At 33.1% G+C, this 18804-nt stretch overlaps 1 protein-coding gene, 1 long non-coding RNA gene and 1 pseudogene across 2 annotated transcripts; 1 reads left to right on the top strand and 2 right to left on the bottom strand.

The window, feature by feature from the left end:
* Nucleotides 1–301: 301 nt before the first annotated feature.
* On the bottom strand, nt 302–5241 carry LOC132039007 (cryptochrome-1-like; annotated as a pseudogene).
* Nucleotides 5242–12667: 7426 nt separating this feature from the next.
* On the top strand, nt 12668–15320 carry LOC132039825 (signal peptidase complex-like protein DTM1). Its single transcript, XM_059430350.1, has 2 exons — nt 12668–12910; nt 15135–15320. Exons 1-2 carry the CDS (start codon nt 12675–12677, stop codon nt 15223–15225), a joined length of 327 nt encoding a protein of 108 aa, XP_059286333.1. The 5' UTR covers nt 12668–12674; the 3' UTR covers nt 15226–15320.
* A 523-nt stretch (nt 15321–15843) lies between these two features.
* On the bottom strand, nt 15844–16846 carry LOC132040975 (uncharacterized). Its single transcript, XR_009410827.1, has 3 exons — nt 16715–16846; nt 16075–16167; nt 15844–15989 (listed from the first exon to the last, which is right to left on the bottom strand). It is a non-coding gene; the product is annotated as an uncharacterized LOC132040975 (long non-coding RNA).
* Between the last annotated feature and the right edge of the window lie 1958 nt (nt 16847–18804).

Raw genomic sequence — 18804 nt, forward strand, 5'->3', positions numbered from 1 at the left:
ACTAGAATCTTAAATAACGCGAAAAGGTATTGAAAACAGAAATATGAGCTGCAGTTGATTAACATATACATAGGTACAACAGTACATTAATCTATGATATCCACCAATGTCCTTCTAAACGGCGGCGATAGTCATTGCTATAGAAAATTTAGGATTGCAAAGAAAACAAAATGGCTAATCTGCCATCTTCTAGAGGACTTCAACCCCTTATGATACTTATTGACTTTAAGGAAAACATCCCTACTATTTAGCCGAAACACACCACTATTAATGGGGTAGGAAGTGCAGAAAAAATGAGATAGAAAATCCAGACATATCACCTCATCCAATTAGAGGTTATAGACAAATTTACAGCTGATAATGTCCGACTATGAGAAAAAGCAGCAGGTAAAGATTGATCCCCTAAAAATGTGCTGGTTCATAATCCAGATGAACACCAACCACATTGTAGTTATAACAACAAATATAATACCTGTTTGCAAGTGCATAAATCACAGGTTAAGAAAGTTCATGAAGTATCAACATTCTCTGAAACTAACTCATACTAATAATGCATCTTCTCAACCTAAGGTCTCACAAAGGGAAAGATGTTCCAATTTGGAAATAGTACAGGCACTCATGGCAAGATTACCAATCATCAAATTTGAACATAACCAATGGGGTACTCATGTTGTTCTGTGTAAATGTAATAGTACCTACCCATGTACAATCTAGAATGTTGAAGTCCACCATAAAAGTATTCTCTTATTTCCTCCTCTTATCTATTTGTGGTGGATTTTTTCATAATTTGCTTACCATGTCTGTCAAAGCTGCCTTGAGACTGGATGCCTTTGCAACTAAGACAAACTGGTCCTTATATCATTTTCAGCACCAGTAAATTGATCCGAGCAGTTTGTCTTTGTTGAGTGTGCCAACAAAGTCCATATTGGAAGTTGATAAGAAAGGAAGCTACATATAAGAAGTAGGGATACTCTTAATAGTGTGAGGCTTTTTGGAAAAAACCATGTCAGTTTGACCCAATGCAAACAATATCACTCCATGTTAAGAGTATCTTTGAGCTGGTTTAGCCCAACAGTCTTCGCCATAAAGGAGTCGGGACCTACACCCCCATCCCTCGGACTACTACTTAAAGATTCTGCTGTTGAATCTTCAAAGTTTCAGCTACTTACCACAAAATTAAAATGTAGACTGGTGTTGCTTCCAACAGCTTGCATAATGCCTTGATAGAGTGTACGTCTCTCGTTGGTTCTTGATTTACATCGATATTATTGGAACTTCCGCTCTACTATCTACAACAGAATTTCTAATATCCACAGAGGTTTCTTCATCTTCAGTTCTAAAAAAGGAAGATGACATGCTAGGAACAATCTGATCTTCATAACGTCGAATAGGATTGTTCCTGACTGGTACTTCACGTTCCATTTCCATCTGCATGGCCTGAGGAAAAGCTATTGGGACAAACTCAGTGGAGTCTCCATGTCCTTCCTCCATTCCATTCTCAATAGCAGCTCTTGAAGCTGCTTCAAGCTGCCACATTTGCGACAGCGCTTCTTCTAGTCTTTCTTTTGCTGCGTCGATTTCAACAATGGGAAGCGGATAATTGGAACCAAGCTCAATGCCAGCAGCTTGAAGTACAGATTCTGGTGCATCCCAAGGGTGGTGTATCCATTCAGTGGGCAGCCTAGCAAGTTCAGGAAGCCATCGCCGAACATATTCCCCATTAGGATCGATATTGTATCCCTCAAACTGCAGTAAAGTTAATGAACCATCACAATATTCACTAAATTTGTCAAATGTAACCAGCCTTAGAACAATTACAGTTATCCATGATAGAATGAACGTGTTGACGACATAATTAAGTTAAAGATGTGTTCTATCTAATAGCTTAAGCCTTAGATTAGATCTCACTTCAACATGGAACCAAAGCAGGCACATGTCTTAGGTTCAAGTCTCCGCCACCCATTATCTAAAAACAAAAAAATTCCACATGCTTAACACATGAAAAAGAAGAGCTATTTTCATTTTTGGCCCGTCGGCCGAAATTAATTACGGGCGCTTGCCAAAATATACAAAACATATATACTAGTTATGTATATAATATGTTATATGTATATTTACTTAATATACAATATATATACATTTGCTGGCTATTATTTTTAAGGTGGTCCAAAAATGTAATTATCCCTTAAGAAAATTAGGCTCGCTTGTGAGGGGGCGTCAACAGAATGTCTTACTCAGTCAGTCAGTAATTCTACTATATAGAAATTGAAAAAGAAAGAGCTTCAATATATCCAAGTATCTGAGGAAAATATCCTTCCCAAAAGATTATAAGGAAATACCTGTGGATTATCAATTCCAAGGAACTCGCAACCATCGGGTAAGGTACCGGTAATAAACTGCCAACCAAGAGCATCACTCTCAAGATCAGCATCTAACAATGTGTCCCAGAAATACTTCATTCCCCATGTCCATGGAAGCTGCAGAACCTTAACAGAAAAACTAGACACAACAACTCGAATGCGATCGTGTAGCCAGCCAGTGGCCCAAAGCTCTCTCATACCTGCATCAACCAAAGGATAACCTGTTCTACCTTGCCTCCATGCCTTAAAATAACCCTCGTCTACTAACCAAGGAAAGTACTTCAGGTGACCAAGCAATGGCCTTTCATGAGTGTAAGGATGATAAAAGCTCATGTATCTTGAGAACTCCCTAAGGCCAATGGACTTGAGGAACAGGTTGACACTCTCTTCACCTGCTTTGTTTCCTTCATTGGCCCACAGAGTTTGCTTGGTACGAATACGATGGAATACCTTACGAACACTGACTTCACCAAAATGTAAACACGGTGACAGAAATGAGGTTGTTGCACTATCAGCTTTCTTACGGTTCTTGGAGTACTCAATTAATGGTCCGTTAATGAAAGTAGTTAATGCCTTATCAGCATTACTCCAACCAGGGGACCACGCTCGAGCAAGAAGCGCATTGCTTCCTTTCTCTGATTCACTCTCAAACACCACGTTGTCTGAAGAACATCTTGATGCATCACCTGGAAATTGGTGGACATACCATGTTAATAGGACTATCAATAAACCAGTGCTAGAATAAACTTTGATAATATCCATGAAATGAACAATAGAGTAACAATAGAGTACTTAGTCAAACGAATTAAAGCGGGAAAAATTGCAGTACGTAAATGCATTAATAGCTTTCAATGGATTCTATCTGACTCTTAGCTAAATTAGTGGAACGAAATGGTAAGCAGAGCATGTTAATGTTAAATTGCATATGCATATAATAAGAACACGAATAATATATCTATAAGTCCAACTAGATATACAAGGCACACAGATTGAGAACAAACCAGATATTATCCTTTTAGGTGGAAGAAGTGGAGCTTCAGGATCATAAGGCATGGTAAGGCATCTGTCCCAAAAATCAGAAAATGTGTTGAATGGGCGACCTACATCATCGACGACTTCCCATGGTTCATATAGCAAATCAGCATTGAAGGAACGCACAGATACACCTTCAGCTGATAAGGTTTCCTTTGCGCGATTATCCCTGACAAGTGATATTGGATCTAAACCAAAAGAAAGAGAGTACTAGTTAGAATCACTCAACGAATTCAATGATTATAGAAGACAATGATATGTTTGCAATCCTATTTTGAGAAAAATGAGAAGCTATCAACTTCTGATATAACAAATCCACATTCAAACGCATATACGATCAAGTATTTGACGATACCCCTCTTTTGTTAAATAACAGATTATACAAAATCATGATAAATATATAATAGCAAACCAGATGAGCACAACAAAATTCAGACAACTGTGGGTTAAAACAACCCAAAAATACTCTTAACATGGTGTGATATTGTCCACTTCAGGCCAAGCCGATTTTCCCCAAAAGGCCTCTCACTATTAAGAAAATTCAACACCTTATAAGCAACTTCCTTTTTCATTTCTACTTTCCATATACGACTTTGTTCACACACATCCAACAACAAGAAGCATATGAGCAACCAAAGAAACAGGGAAAAGAATAAGTTTTATGCTATCAATTATAGTTATAACTATACCCAAAATTCATAAAGTAATGAGAAAGGACTTAACACCAAATTACTACTATTTTCTAAAAGACAATCCATTAATTATTGTAGCTACCAGGCACAATTAAGCACGAAAAAACGCCAACTTAAAAAGGGAAATGATTTAAAAGGAAGACAAAGACTAGAAGCAAGGCAGCAAAAGACTAGAAGCAAGGCAGCATGCTATATTGCTGGAACTTTTCAAAAACATTGTTGGGTATGTGTCGGATCTCCCAAAAGCTATGCATTTTTTAAGGATCCGACACAAGTACTGCAGCATTTTCGATGGGTCCAAGAAACATAAGCAGCATGCTTTGTTGCTCGGACTTCCCAAAATACTGTCGGGTGTGTGTTGGATCTCCCAAAAGTTACGCATTTTTGGAGGATCTGACGCCGGTACTGCAGTATTTTCGGAGGGTCCAAGAAACATAAGCAGAGCTTTGTTCCTCAGACTTTTCAAAAATACTGTCGGGTGTGTCAGATCTCCCAGAAGCTATGCATTTTTGGGAGATACGACACAGGTAATGCAATATTTTTGTAGTGTCCAAGCAACATAGACAACATGTATAATAAAAAGCATCACTAACCATACAAATGATTGAAAAAGACTCTAGTTGCCCCAGTAGATTTCACAACATCAAGAAGAGAAGAAATACTATCAGTAGATCTCTTTGTAATGAGGGAAGTGCCAAGTTTCTTCAAAGAGCAATCAAGATGAGCCAAACTTTGCTTAATCCACCATCTTGACACCCTTCCAGGACAGTAATATCCTTCTTCTTCAGGTGCCCATATAAACACTGCAATTACTTGTCCTGCTCTAACTCCAGCAGCAAGTGCAGGATTATCTTCCAACCTTAGATCCCTCCTAAACCATACTATAGTAGAACCACCACTTGACATTTTTCCAAGAATTTCAAGAACCTCAAAATACTAACCACAATGTGTCTTCCTATCTAAAACACCGTGGTAATGTGTCTTTCTTGGACAGCAGTGAATTAGGATTAATCTTATCTCTTCATTGCTACATGTAACTTTCACTAATGAATAGGATGTTAGAAAGCACACCCCAACATAGCCGGGGTCAATATTTGAAGCTTATGAGTTCGGGATGTTATCTTTTTTAAGTTAACATGTTCTAACTTAATGTTTTATATGTAGTCAATGAACATTTTATTATAAATACAACGTTTAAATTGAAGTTACTGGATTCAGACGAACCTGTAAGTAAGCTATACTCTAGCTCAACCCCTGCACTCCAATATGGTATCAGAACAAGCAAAGTTTTTAGGTTCAAATCTCACCACCTCAGCAAAAGCAAACAACATATCTACTTGTATGGCCAATGAAAGAGAATCATGTTCACACGTAAAAGGGTATGTTGAGGCTCAATATAATTAAGTTAAAGTTACACATTTGGCTGCTCGTCAAAAATAATAACAACAGCTAGCCATATAAACTAAATATATAAACCAGTTATGTATATTATATGTATATATACATTAGTATATAAATTTTAGAGGGCAGCTATACGGTGTAAAAATTCATATAATGAAATAGTTAAAATGTATTTTCTCTAATAAGATGAATGGTTCAACCATAAGCAGAAAAAGTGAGCTTTTTTAAGGGGAAACGTAATAAAGGAATCTATATGACACCTCTATGTATACTCTGTAAGTCATTGAACTCAATTCTCCCACTTGGGTAACCACTAACCCCCATGAAAGTGATTTGTTAAGGTGATGGGGTTGGAAGAAACTGTTGGCCAAATTGTAGCCACAACTTTTTATGTTTTCTTGATTTCATTTTTGTATTTTCTTTCTTATCCTGTGAAGAAAACAAATCCTAATTTCCACCAAGCTTTCTATAGTGCCTTCTCTATCCTTTTTTTGGCAGGATGGAAAATCTTGTGATTTCAAAGGTTGGCTGTTCATTTTAATGAAGTAGTGCTAGTTGAAAGTAATTTTGGAGCTTATGAATTTATCAAGAAAATGAGCAATGGAAATCTAAAAATGAAATGTCAATTCTGTTCCTTATAAAAAAAATGGCAGTCTAACAATAGGTGGGGAAACATGTGTGGTATTTTACTCACATTAATTGTCAATAGCTTCTTTGCTTGCACATCAAATTTGCTATTTTTCTTCTTGATATTAATAGTTCAAGACAGGTGTGCTAACTACTTGGATTTGGCCCTTTTGTGAGGTGAGCCACTTGGTTTTTATTCTCTCAATGGGGTTTGAGCATTTATATTCCCAATATTCATGTGTGTCCCTACAGAAAGGGATTTGTGATTATTGACCTTGCTACAAGTAATAATCTATAATATGAGGGATATATAACTTGAACAATAAGATAAGATAAATTAACGGCTACAGAGATTAAAATATATTGACAGTGTTACTTACATGTAATTGGAAATATTGACCTGTAACCGTCCATAATAAGTGGAAGAAGTAACCTAGAAAATTGAAGAAGTAACCTAGAAAATTACCTTGGTTTGATATAGTATTTTCATGAAAATAATATCTGTGTTTAGATAGAGCTATTTTTAACAAAAAAAATTGATTATGTATGTGTTGGATTAATTGCTTTGAATAAAAAAAAAAAAAAACGATTTTCTGGATGTACTTTCTTTTTTTCTTTCTTCCGTTTTCAGAAAAGAAATCAACACTTTTCATAAAGATTGGTAACATTTGAGGTACTTGATATAGGCTGAATAGTCAAACAAACACTCCTACTTGTATAAGATTGTTTTCCCGATCTCTCAACTTCGCAGAATTTCAGTCAGACACTCCAATTTAATTAAAATAAGTGATTATACTTTAAATAAATATGTTTAGGATATATATACGTCATATTCACTATTGATTTGGAATATCTTTAAATAAATAGTACCAAATCTTAAATACAATCCACACATTCAATTAAAAAAAGGCTTAAGTCATAGATAGCGCAAACTTTCGCGTTTTTTCCTCCTCGCATTTCTACTGGCTTGAGGTTGTCTCGTCACATTAGTGCTTATGCGGAGTCTAAATTGATCTACTTGATCGCTTTTCACCAATAATCGTGAAAATTAAGAGAGTGTATTCAACTGTTCTGTAAATGTTGGCTTTAACGAAAGAAAACGTGACAATCCACATGTGTGGTATTTTACTCACATTAACTGTCAATAGCTTCTTTGCTTGCACATCAAATTTGCTATTTTTCTTCTTGATATTAATAGTTCAAGACAGGTGTGCTAACTACTTGGATTTGGCCCTTTTGTGAGGTGAGCCACTTGGTTTTATTCTCTCAATGGGGTTTGAGCATTTATATTCCCAATATTCATGTGTGTCCCTACAGAAAGGGATTTGTGATTATTGACCTTGCTACAAGTAATAATCTATAATATGAGGGATATATAACTTGAACAATAAGATAAATTAACGGCTACAGAGATTAAAATATATTGACAGTGTTACTTACATGTAATTGGAAATTAATTTTATATAAATAATTAAAAGAAATGAAGTGTTATAATGAAGAAGAAGAAGAGAAAAAAAAAAAAAAAAAAGGAAGAAGAAGAAGAAAGGAAGAGAAACAAACGTACAGTGGATTAAAAAAAAAAAAAAAAAAAAAAGGAAGAAGAATGGAGAAAGAGAAACAAACGTACAGTGGATTTAAAAAAAAAGGAAGTAGAATGGAGAAGAGAAGAGAACTACAGTGAAGAAGAGGAGAAAAAAAGGGAACGTACAGTGGGGTGGGCAGGGGACAGACAGGCAGCTGGCGGGGGAAGGTGGGTTAGTTTTTTATTATTTTATCTATTAAATTTTATTTAAAAGAGGTAAAATTTTAACCAAAAAAAAAGGATGAAAGGGCTGGTCCACCTTTTTTTTCACCATAATCTAATTTCATTCACCTTTTTTTTGCTTCTTTTTTTTTTTTTTTTCTTTTTTAATATCTGGTGATTTTCATTCAATTTTTCTCCTTTTCTATTTTCGTTTTTTTTCTTCAGATTATTTCTTTCTTTATTTCATGGTTTGTTTTTTATAATCTTATTCTGCACATGATTTGGCTATTCTATCTTTTCTCTTTTTCTATATCAATAAAAAGGATAAGCATATATTGTACTTTTTATAATTAATTTTACTTTTTTATATCTAAAAAATAATTAATGCTAGCATATAGTATACCTAGTCAGTAACAGTTAAAGTATACTGTTGCAGTATACTATGATACGCATACGGTATATATCATATAATGACCAAGTATCATAGAAAGATTGGTCATTCCTTAAAAATATATTACTCAGTCCTCTATGATACACGTATGGAATATCATATACTGACAGAGTATCATAGAAGATTGGTTCACTCCTTCAAACAATAATACTTCGTTCTCTATAATACTCATATGGTATATCATGTGATCGACATTGGTATCACCGGATCGATGGGGCCATTTCATTCAAGAAAAACACTCGATCCTTCCATGATACCAATCATATATCATATCTTGACGGGTATTATTGGTAGCCGACCACATGGTATATCATATATGCGATATGATCATTGAGGACCGATTTATTTCTTAATGAAAAACACTTAGTTCTCTATGATACCAATCTGGTATATATAATATACTAGCTGGGTATCGTAGATGGCAGATTCATTCCAACACTACTCAATCCTCTATGATGACAACACGGTATATATCATATACTGACATGGTATCATAGAGGACTGGTTCATTTCTTCAAGAGAAAAGAACGTGCGTGCCTCCTCAAACTAAAATAATTACTCGCCCATACCCTCATTACTTATGTACCCCCAGAAAAAATTAAAACTATTTACCCGAGATTCCCCCAAATTATGATACCAACATGGTATATAAATATACTGAGATGTTATCATCGAAGACTGCTTCAGTCCTTCTTTTAGTCCTCTATGATACCATCACAGTATATAAATATACTGAGATGGTATCATGGATGATCATGTTCATTATTTTAAAAGACACACTTTTCTCGAAAAAAACCTCTATAATACCATCATCTTATATACATATACTGTGATGGTATCATGGAGGAATGCTTCAGTCACTCAATGAGACACTCCTCAGGACCATGGTACCATCGTTGTTTATAAATATACTGAAATGGTATCATGGAAGATTGCTTCAGTCCGTCTCTTAGTCCTTCATGATACCATCATGATATATAAATATATTGCGACGATATCATGGAGGAAGGGTTTGGGCGAAGGGGGACGTCGGGTAATTAGTTTGGGCTAGGCTGGGCAGAAACAAAAATAGTTTGGGGAGGGTGCATGAGCGGGTAATTAGTTTGGGTTGGGCGGGTAATTAGTGATGTTTGGGCGAAAGGGCATTTGTGTTCTTTCCCCAAGATAACACTCCTCAATCCTCTATGATACTCACATGGTATATATTATATACTGATAGGGTATCATAGAGGATCAGGTTATTCTTTCAAGAAAAATGCAATGCGATCTCTTATGATACTTTCATATGATATATATCATATCGATAGGGTATCATGGATGGTGACCTACATGATATATCATGTATCTTGCAAGATATCATAAATGATTGATTCATTCCTTTAAAAAAAGTTCTCATCTATGATACCCATATGTTATATATCATATTGACAGGGTATCATAGAGACTAATTCATTCAAAAAAAAATTACTTGTCAGTCCTCTATGATACCCACATGGTTTATATTATATACTGACAGGGCATCATAAAGTACAGATTCATTCCTTTCTAAAAAACTCGTCATTCCTTTATGATACCCATATGGTATATATCATATACTGGCAAGGTATCACAACGAGTTAAATTTTGTTAAAGAATCACAAAAAAAAATAGAGCCTCATTTAGATACAGGTTTTGTTTTTATTTGCAAAATAAAAAAAATTCATAAAATCACACCGTAATTGATATACTGTCATAGTATACTAGTGACTCTAGTATTTTTCTTAATTATTTTTTGCTGTAGTTTAATTATTTTATTTTTCTATATTTATATTAGTATACAATAGTTAGTAATATTTTTATCTTTATATTTAATAATTTTAATGAAACAATAAAAGAAAAAAAAAAGGATAAAATAAAATAGAGAAAAGGACAAAAAAATGAAAGCTCTAACACTCCCCCCCCCCCCCCGGGGGGGGGAAGGTATTTAATAATTTTAATCATAATATTATTTATACATTATTCTTTAGATATTTCACATATACAAAATAAAAAATGTTGTTTGTTGGAAACAATGAATAGAGCAGCAATATAGTAACAAGTAAAAAGACAAAAAAAAAAAATGTAATTTGAACATTCGCATGATTTAAATAGACGCAACAGAGCATATCTTCTACTAACTATTGTTTTAACGATGTGGGCAGACATTAGCTTCTAAAACTCCAAGCAACACGGGTAATAACTTTGTAGTAGATAGGTATTTAGCGTAAATAATTTTAGTGGGGGCATAGACACGTAATTACTTTAGGCCGAGTGCGTACTTTGTGCGTTTTTCCCAAAAATATAGAGAGGAAGTTGTATAATGATTGCTCTTGTCCTTCGCGGTTGGCGTAGCTTTCATGCATGCACCCTGTCCCTGATTTTGTACAACTTCCCAATTTTAGATTTATTGGAGCTAGATACTAAACTGTATTTCCTCTCATAATTAAGAATATTTGTAAAAGTGCTCATATAGTATGAATTATGAGAGAAGCTGGTCCAGTCCTCTTCTCATGAACATTAACCAGTCTATAATTCTTAGTTGGAACCAGGTTATTCTATCCAGTATTAACCAAGCATTTAATCTGATGATGCAGGGTTTCATTTAAAAATTATTAAAAATAATAAGTAAAGAGCAAGAGAGTTAATAAGCAAGAAAGAGCGAAGACTCAGAATTTATACCGGTTTTGGTCAACCAAACACCTAGATTAAGTCCATTTTACTCACAAGGATTCACAATTATTAATTTGGTGGTATAGTGAGGTCTTTTGATCAACATCTTACATTGTTAGTGTAGTAATTGTTCGTAAATACTAGGAGTCTTACGGATTTCTCTTTAACGGAAGACGATTGCAGAAATCACAAGTGGATTGTCAGGATTCAGCGCACAGTTTCCCTTCAGCCTAGACATCTTCTAAATAAACCCTAGCCGTCATATTATGGTGGAAAAACAGTGTATTTTTCAATACCCATAATGGTGTATTTTTATGTTTATTTGAGTTTAGGAGGAGGACAAGTTAGTGGGCTAATGTGCAAACTACCACTCCTTATGATGGATCCGACCCAATAGCTATTTCCAACCGTTAAATTTACGTCTCGCTAACCCCACAATGACTATTGCCTGTACTTTCACCCACTGGAAAGCTAGCTAGGACTTCATTTAGAGAAGGTAAGCATGAAGTTTATTAACCCTTTGTGTTATTAAACTGTGTTCAAAACAGTAAATCAGAAAGTAGAAGTACTTAGAATAGAAACGAAAAAAATTCGAGCCCATAGAATTCTCTATGTATTCTTAAGGAATTTGATTCCCTCTCGTTGCGTTGTCCAAGGTATTGGATTAATGCCTCCCAAAATAAATGAACAACTATTTTGTAATAGCAATACTTCAAATTACAGAACTTCATCGAACTCAAAACGATGGAGCAGATCACACTGCACTTACTTTTCGTTTGAAAATAATGTAGAAATGACGGGAGAAAATTTGTAGATTTTCGATAAAATCTAAGGTAAAGGCTCTGAATTTATAGCCAACAAATCGGTGAACCTGATGTCTTTTCGGAAAAATGATGGTTCCTTCACGGCAAAAAAAGCGCCAAAAGTAAAACCTCCATTTCTCATGATTCACGCCAAAAACCCCCACACTCCGTACAATTGATTTCTCTCTATGTAATGAAACTTTATCAATAGAGTCGTTATACCAAACAATAATCTCTACATTGTTCTCACTTTCTCTGGAGACTAACGATGGTTTGTATTTTGCAATTTTTTCTTGTGTATTCATGTCTCTTTGATTTCTTAAAACTTCTCCTTCAACTACTTGCTTTTGAATCTCCATAAATGTTGTTGGACCTTACATAGATAGTTCATACTCTTGATCAGGTATGAATCATGATTTGGTCATTCATACACTTGAATCTTGATCCAAGTATATATGGCTTGACTTGCAACCAAACCAATTACTATTGCGATTCAGCCACGTGAATCATCTCACCTCAATAACAGTATTTTGCTATAGCAGCCAAAAAATATTAGAATAAAAGACATGCCGTTATAGAAAAGTTTGGCTGTATTACTAAACAAGTGCATTTAATTTTAATAAAAATAAAAAATGAGGTCAACGGTCAAACGCATGTCTTATTTTTCTTTTTCAGGAGGCCAGTCCCTATAGATTAAGTGGTCCTTCTCTTATCACAATAATTAAATGCAGTTCCAACTAACTCCTCCTTTGGCTATAATGGAGAAATAAAATCTGTTTTATCTCTCAGTGTTGTATGTAAGACTACACCTTCTAGCTTCTTCTCCCCTCTTTTTTTTTTTTTCTTCACCGGATTAGGTCAACTGTAACAATATTGATGAACAACGTTGATAGGAATTTCCAATTATCAGTGGCATGTTTGGCTACAATTATAGTTTTTATAGGTTTGTACACTCAATCTTTACAGAAAATGGTGGTCACTTACTTCATTGGTATGCTAGGGATCATTGGTGTGCTTTCACCTGATTGGGAGTCCTTTGATCAGAGTGTCTCCCAATGGTGCAACCCTCTCAAGGTGGATAATTTGACCTTTGAATCTGACACATCAACAAGGTGATCATTTCTCTCTTCATCTTTTTCCTTCCAAACTCAACCATATCTTCTAGTATATCCTTGTTTTGGATTTAAGTTTTATACGCTGATGATGTAAATAATTTTTCACACTATCAAGTATAACAAGTTATTATATCATACTTACTATAGAAAAGTTATTTATTGACGCTATATGTCAATATTAATTTTCAAATTGTGTAGAATATGTTACTACATTATTATTAGCATGCGTAACATAAAACTCGTTTCTTTACAAATAAAGGGAACGAATATTGTACTTGCAAGCAGGGGCGGATCCACCTTTAGGATGGGGTGTCATGGCAACCCTAGATTAATAATTTTTTTATATACTTATATTGTAATTTGCTTAAACTAGGTTAAATATTTGATCCTGTCACCCCCAATCGTAAATTAGACAAAGGTGTCACGGCTGGTAGACACAAGTTTGAATCTATCTTGAACATTTTCCGACTCCCGTTTTTCTTTGTGCTTTTTACTTCCTTTGTACCAGTAATTCCCTTTTCGGCTCTCCCAATTTTCTATTTATCTTTTTATTAGTTATATTGTCATTCCTCTTTTCTATTATTTTATCTGTGATCTCTAGCGAAAACACACAAATAGAAACTTCAAAATCCCTTAAATTAAGCATTTCTCTTAATCTCAAATCTGTGAGTATTTAAATTGAAAAACTTGGGTATCAATGGGAATTTTGGATTGAGATCAAAATTCAATTTTTTTTATATATATATAATTTCTTTTGTTTATTACTCCCTCCGTCCATGTTTACTTGTCTATATTTGACTTGGGACACTCTTAATAAGCAATAAATAAAATAAGAAAATGAATTGGAGTACTTAATAATAAGGGTAAAATAGGTATAAAATGGTAAATTATGTCTTGATTTTTCAAACTATATAACTTACAAGTAAAAGTGGACATATATTTTTAGTATAATGGACAAATAAAAATGGACGGAGGGAGTGTATTATAAAAATTTATGCTATTCTATAATTTTAAATTCAATTTAAATCACCTTACTACTTAAATTGTGATGTAAATTTCGTAAGCACTGCTTAGAAAAAACATGAAATTTATGATTTATTTTTGAGAACTTGTAGTTTATCTAATTCTACATTTACTTATGGGGTGTATTTAGCTATTGAAGAGTTTTTCTATTATTTTTCTTATTTTGATTGGTGTAATTCCCTTATTGAAGATGTTATTTTACTTGTGCAAATTAATTTTTTAATATACATAAGAGATGCAAGACCCTTGGTGAAAATGTTGATTTTACTTCTGTTGTTAATGGGTGTGATTCCTTGTTTAAGATGCTAATTATGTTTGTTTCTTGATTTTTGAGATGTAATTTCATATTTGCAAATAAAAAAAAGCCTATTAAGCTGACCCGAATAAACTAAAAAGAGATGGATCCGACTCAAATACACGTTCCTAACAAGATGTACGTTGAAGAAAATTATGGCACCTGCCATCTTCAAATCCTAAATCCGCCTCTGCTTTGCAAGCAAATCATCTATGTTGTGCTTTGGCCTTCTATTATGAAAAGTACCCTGATCAAACTTCAGGAATTCTTCACTGTCTTGACAGTTTTTTCAATTCAAATTTTATATTGTTTGAATCGCATAATTGGAATGTGAAAGAGTGAACCATGTTTATATTGATATCATTACAGCGGAACAAAATACTAGTCATATGTACTGCATAGAAGGAACATTCTGGAGACTGAACTGGAAAAAAAAAAAGAATTTTAAGAGACATCGTTTTGAACTCTGGATTTGAACTTTAGGAGTACTGTCCTAAATTAAGTTTTACATGGTAGATTTCGAACTAACATGGAATTTCAACTGCTCTTGATTGAATTGTCCTGAAGTTAAAAGCACTTGAAGTTAAATTTGAGATTGCATTGTCAGTAGCTCTCTGCAGTCACTCTCTTTCATTGCATTGTCAGTAGCTCTCTGCAGTCACTCTCTTTCTTACCTTAATTTATCACTTCGTCGTAATAAGTTGGTATAATTTAGTTTAAACATTGGATATTGATGAATTTTTACTCATGCAAGAGACTTAGTATTCTAATATCTGAGGAGTATTAAATTAACAAAACAAAAAATTATTTACTTATTGCGCCGTGTGTTAGATTGTTTGCCGTGTGTTAGATTGTTTTAGTTGTGACTTTGACACGTGCTAATTTAAGATATTTACTTTGTAGGTTTAGATTCTACCCAGTTAGAGTGGCTATCTTCACGATTGTTTATGGATTTGTTCTATACAAGTGGTGGATGTTTATATCCAGTGAATGAATAAATTCACTATGGCAAATTTCTCTTGCTTTCTAAGAATGACAATGCACACATATTTGGTGGTAGTATTTTTTTTTTTTTTTTTTTTTTTTTTTTTTTTTTTTTTGGCTTTTTGTGTGATATTAGCATCTTTAAATTTAGATACTGCAAGTAAAAACAAACGTGAAGGATTTGACCATTTGTATATATCCACGGATTTAAGTAATTTTGAAAATATAATTTTTTTTTTCATTTAATTGTAAAATATTCCAAATCTATTACTAACTAGTATAACTGGCCGTGCTTCGCCCAGTCATAAAAAAATTTGTGAATTTAAATTACACTATATGTAAATTTAGTCGAAATAAAAAGAAATTATTTTTTGTTTATATGCAATTATGCATACATAATAATTCTTTTCTCCAGTTAGATGCAAAAGTCATATTTAAAAGTAAAACAACATATACTTAACGCATGAAATTAATAGATGAAATCAAATAAGCAATTACGTGAGAGGTTAAAATATCAAAAGAATTAAATAAACACAGTTATACAGAAAATTAAAGGTAAAAGTTTGAAACGATTGAACATCACACAAATTGATTATTGAATATCTAATTACTAATATATAAACAAAGTCTTTTGGATCTTTACCTATAGTTGTTTTTGCTATTTTTTTCTTCTGAAATTGCCTCTTAAATTTTCCTATCTTAGTACTTATTGTAATTTTTTTTCATAGAACTGAATATAGACCATAGCACTGCTCCAAAAATTCTGATCCTATGCTGAAAAGAAAAAAGGAAAAAATTAATAAGATAAGGTGAATAAGTAAATACTTGTAATAGGCGGAATAAAAGAAAATAAACTTACCTCCAACAAAGATCTTCTCGGCAACAATATTGATCATCATCAAGGGACCGAAAGCAATCACAAAGATAGGTTCTCTTTTCTCCATTATAAGGCCTTGAACGTAGAGGTAAGTTGATTTTAAGATTTGAACTTTATGGATACGTACAACAATCTCAATTTAACATACAATAATAAATCATATTACATTTAAATATTTGAGATAGTTAATAAATTTTTCAATATATACATCCCGCATATTACTCTCTAAATCAGCCACTGCTTGAACGTGATATATGACGTCATGAGGGATAGAACTTTGTTTTAAGTGATGTACAAAGATATCAATCATGTCTCTAAAACATTAAGATTGCGCTTAATAAATTTACCTAGAAAGGAAAGAAGATTGAAAAGTAAAAAATAGAAAGATCAGCTTAAAAAGCAGCATTGCTCCAAATAAATTTATATAGAAAAGAAAGAAGATTGAGAAGTGAAAAATACAAAGATCAAAAGAAGCAGCGTTGATAATTACCATCTTCGGAGATGGTTGACCGTTTTATCGAGCAATATATTAGTTAAGTAAAGCTACCAAATTAAATCACTCGAATGACAAATTAAAGTAAACAACATATGTCAACCAAAATAATGAAGGAAATGATTTTACCTTATATTACGAACCTGCTCATAAGTGTAAACTCGGTAAACCGCATATAGATTTTTTGATGTATTTGCTTGTATTGGTGGGATGACAATTACAGGCAACTCCGTTAATTAGCAAATTCCTCCATCACTTCAAGGATGGACTCTGGTGCATCTGCCAGCAAATTACAATGGCAAATATTGGGATGGACATATTATGAATTGTTTGAAATGAATCTGGAGGCTATACTATTAACTGCAAATAAAGGAAGAAACCGTTTAGAAACCTAAAACTTATAGGGAAGAGAAACCAAATGATGAGGTAAAGTTATTTAATAAATTTAGTAGACAATTACGGTGGAAAGAAAAAATTGAAACAACACAAGAATGTGGGCTAGGGAAAGCGGTTATATGCGATTTAATGGATTGTCTTAAAGATCTGATTGATTACTCATACATGGACTCGTGAACATTTATTTTGCTGAGGCTTATTAAAGTCATTTAGCTAATTGATTATGTATGAAAAAATTTTAAAAAATCCAAAAAAATGAGAAAAAAGATAAATATGAATGGTGGCCATAGAGATGTGCTACATCACCTTGTCTATACCTAACTTTATATTATATATAGATTCTGATTCGTGGTGATCGCTCTTTTATATTTCATTCAATAAAGTAAAGGACTCTTTAAATTCCGTGAAGGTTGATCATGGGAAAAGATCAACAATTCTAAAATTATAACTATAACTATATATAAGTAAGGATCCATGAGTTTTGTAGTCCTCACAACTTTGAAACTTTCATTTTTGCCCCTACTTTGGCCTTTATTTACATAGTTATCTATATGTCTATTGGGAAATTTTGGAAAGTTTGAGGCAATTATCTATCTATCTATCTATCTATCTATACTATATTAAAAGCATGAACTCCTTAATCTAAAAGTTAAATTACTAAAACACCCTCCTTATTAATTTAAATACCCTATTATAGCAAACACTAACGCTTAAAAAAAAATTTACTCATGCGAACAGTCCCAACGTTTCGTTCTCAAACTTTCACAACTCACAACCATTCTTCAATCCATGCGTTTGTTTATTTATTTACATCCTGAAACTTTACATTTTCTATTCCAAATAGAAAAAAAGTAAGCTGTCGAACAGAAGAAGTAAATGCTCTGGAACCCAAGATGGTACGATATTACATATTTCAATTTCATTTTGTTTAATTTGTTTCCCTCTACTTTACTACATAATGGTAGAAGCTGCAATCCGGAACATCACTAAGATTTGGCATTTTAAGATGCAAATACTTTAATCATATTTAATATGTTTCATCTTATATATTCGAATAACTTATTATTATGAAGTGTTCTGATCTCATCAATTTTATGTATGAATATCCTCAATATGGTTAGTATCGAGATGTTTTTGAAAGCAACATATATATTTACTTTTCATGAAATTTCCTATTTCTTGTGAACCGCTGCCAAAGTACACCAAAAACAAATCTTATTGCTTTGTTTGGAGTATTTATTCAAAGTTTTAAATTTCTAGATAAGGTAAAAAAAATGTTTTTTACGTAAGCTTTCTTCATTTCACTATTTCATGCGGACCAATTTAGTAGTATAGGAAACTATTCTGAGTTCGGTCAAGTTAGAAATTCGAAAAACTCAAAAATAAAATAAAATTATTTATCATGATACAAATTACAAAGAGGAAAATAGATAAAATTTGTTTTGAAATGAAAAATTGCCAAGTTTATGTACATAACGATATATATAAACTATATTATCTCCTGAATTTCTATTCTTCTGGAGGGTTTAGGTCTTTGTAGTTGATAACTCCAAAATCGAAAAGTACTTCCTTCGTTACTTTGCCAGCATCAAATTTTGCGTTGACCAACTTATAATCTGGCTAAGTACTGCCATTAACTCTCTTTCCAATTTTTAATTTTTTTTTCTTCAGTATATATCATCCAATTATTTTAAAAGAATATCTCTAGCTGGGTGTTTTTATTATTGGATAATTATATGAAAATAAGAATATTGACTTCTTTGCTGTGAAGCCAATTTCATATTCTTGCTATAGTTTATTAGAAATGATCTAATTCTATTGTA

Source organism: Lycium ferocissimum, chromosome 12 (assembly GCF_029784015.1).
Source record: "Lycium ferocissimum isolate CSIRO_LF1 chromosome 12, AGI_CSIRO_Lferr_CH_V1, whole genome shotgun sequence".
Classification (NCBI taxonomy): Eukaryota; Viridiplantae; Streptophyta; class Magnoliopsida; order Solanales; family Solanaceae; genus Lycium; species Lycium ferocissimum.

What these genes read in the sequence shown, in the direction of transcription:
- LOC132039825 (XM_059430350.1), top strand. Translation starts at nt 12,675, where the DNA reads ATGAACAACGTTGATAGGAATTTCCAATTATCAGTGGCATGTTTGGCT. An exon ending in GAATCTGACACATCAACAAG is followed by an intron (nt 12,911 to 15,134) that starts GTGATCATTTCT and finishes TTTACTTTGTAG; the next exon opens with GTTTAGATTCTACCCAGTTA.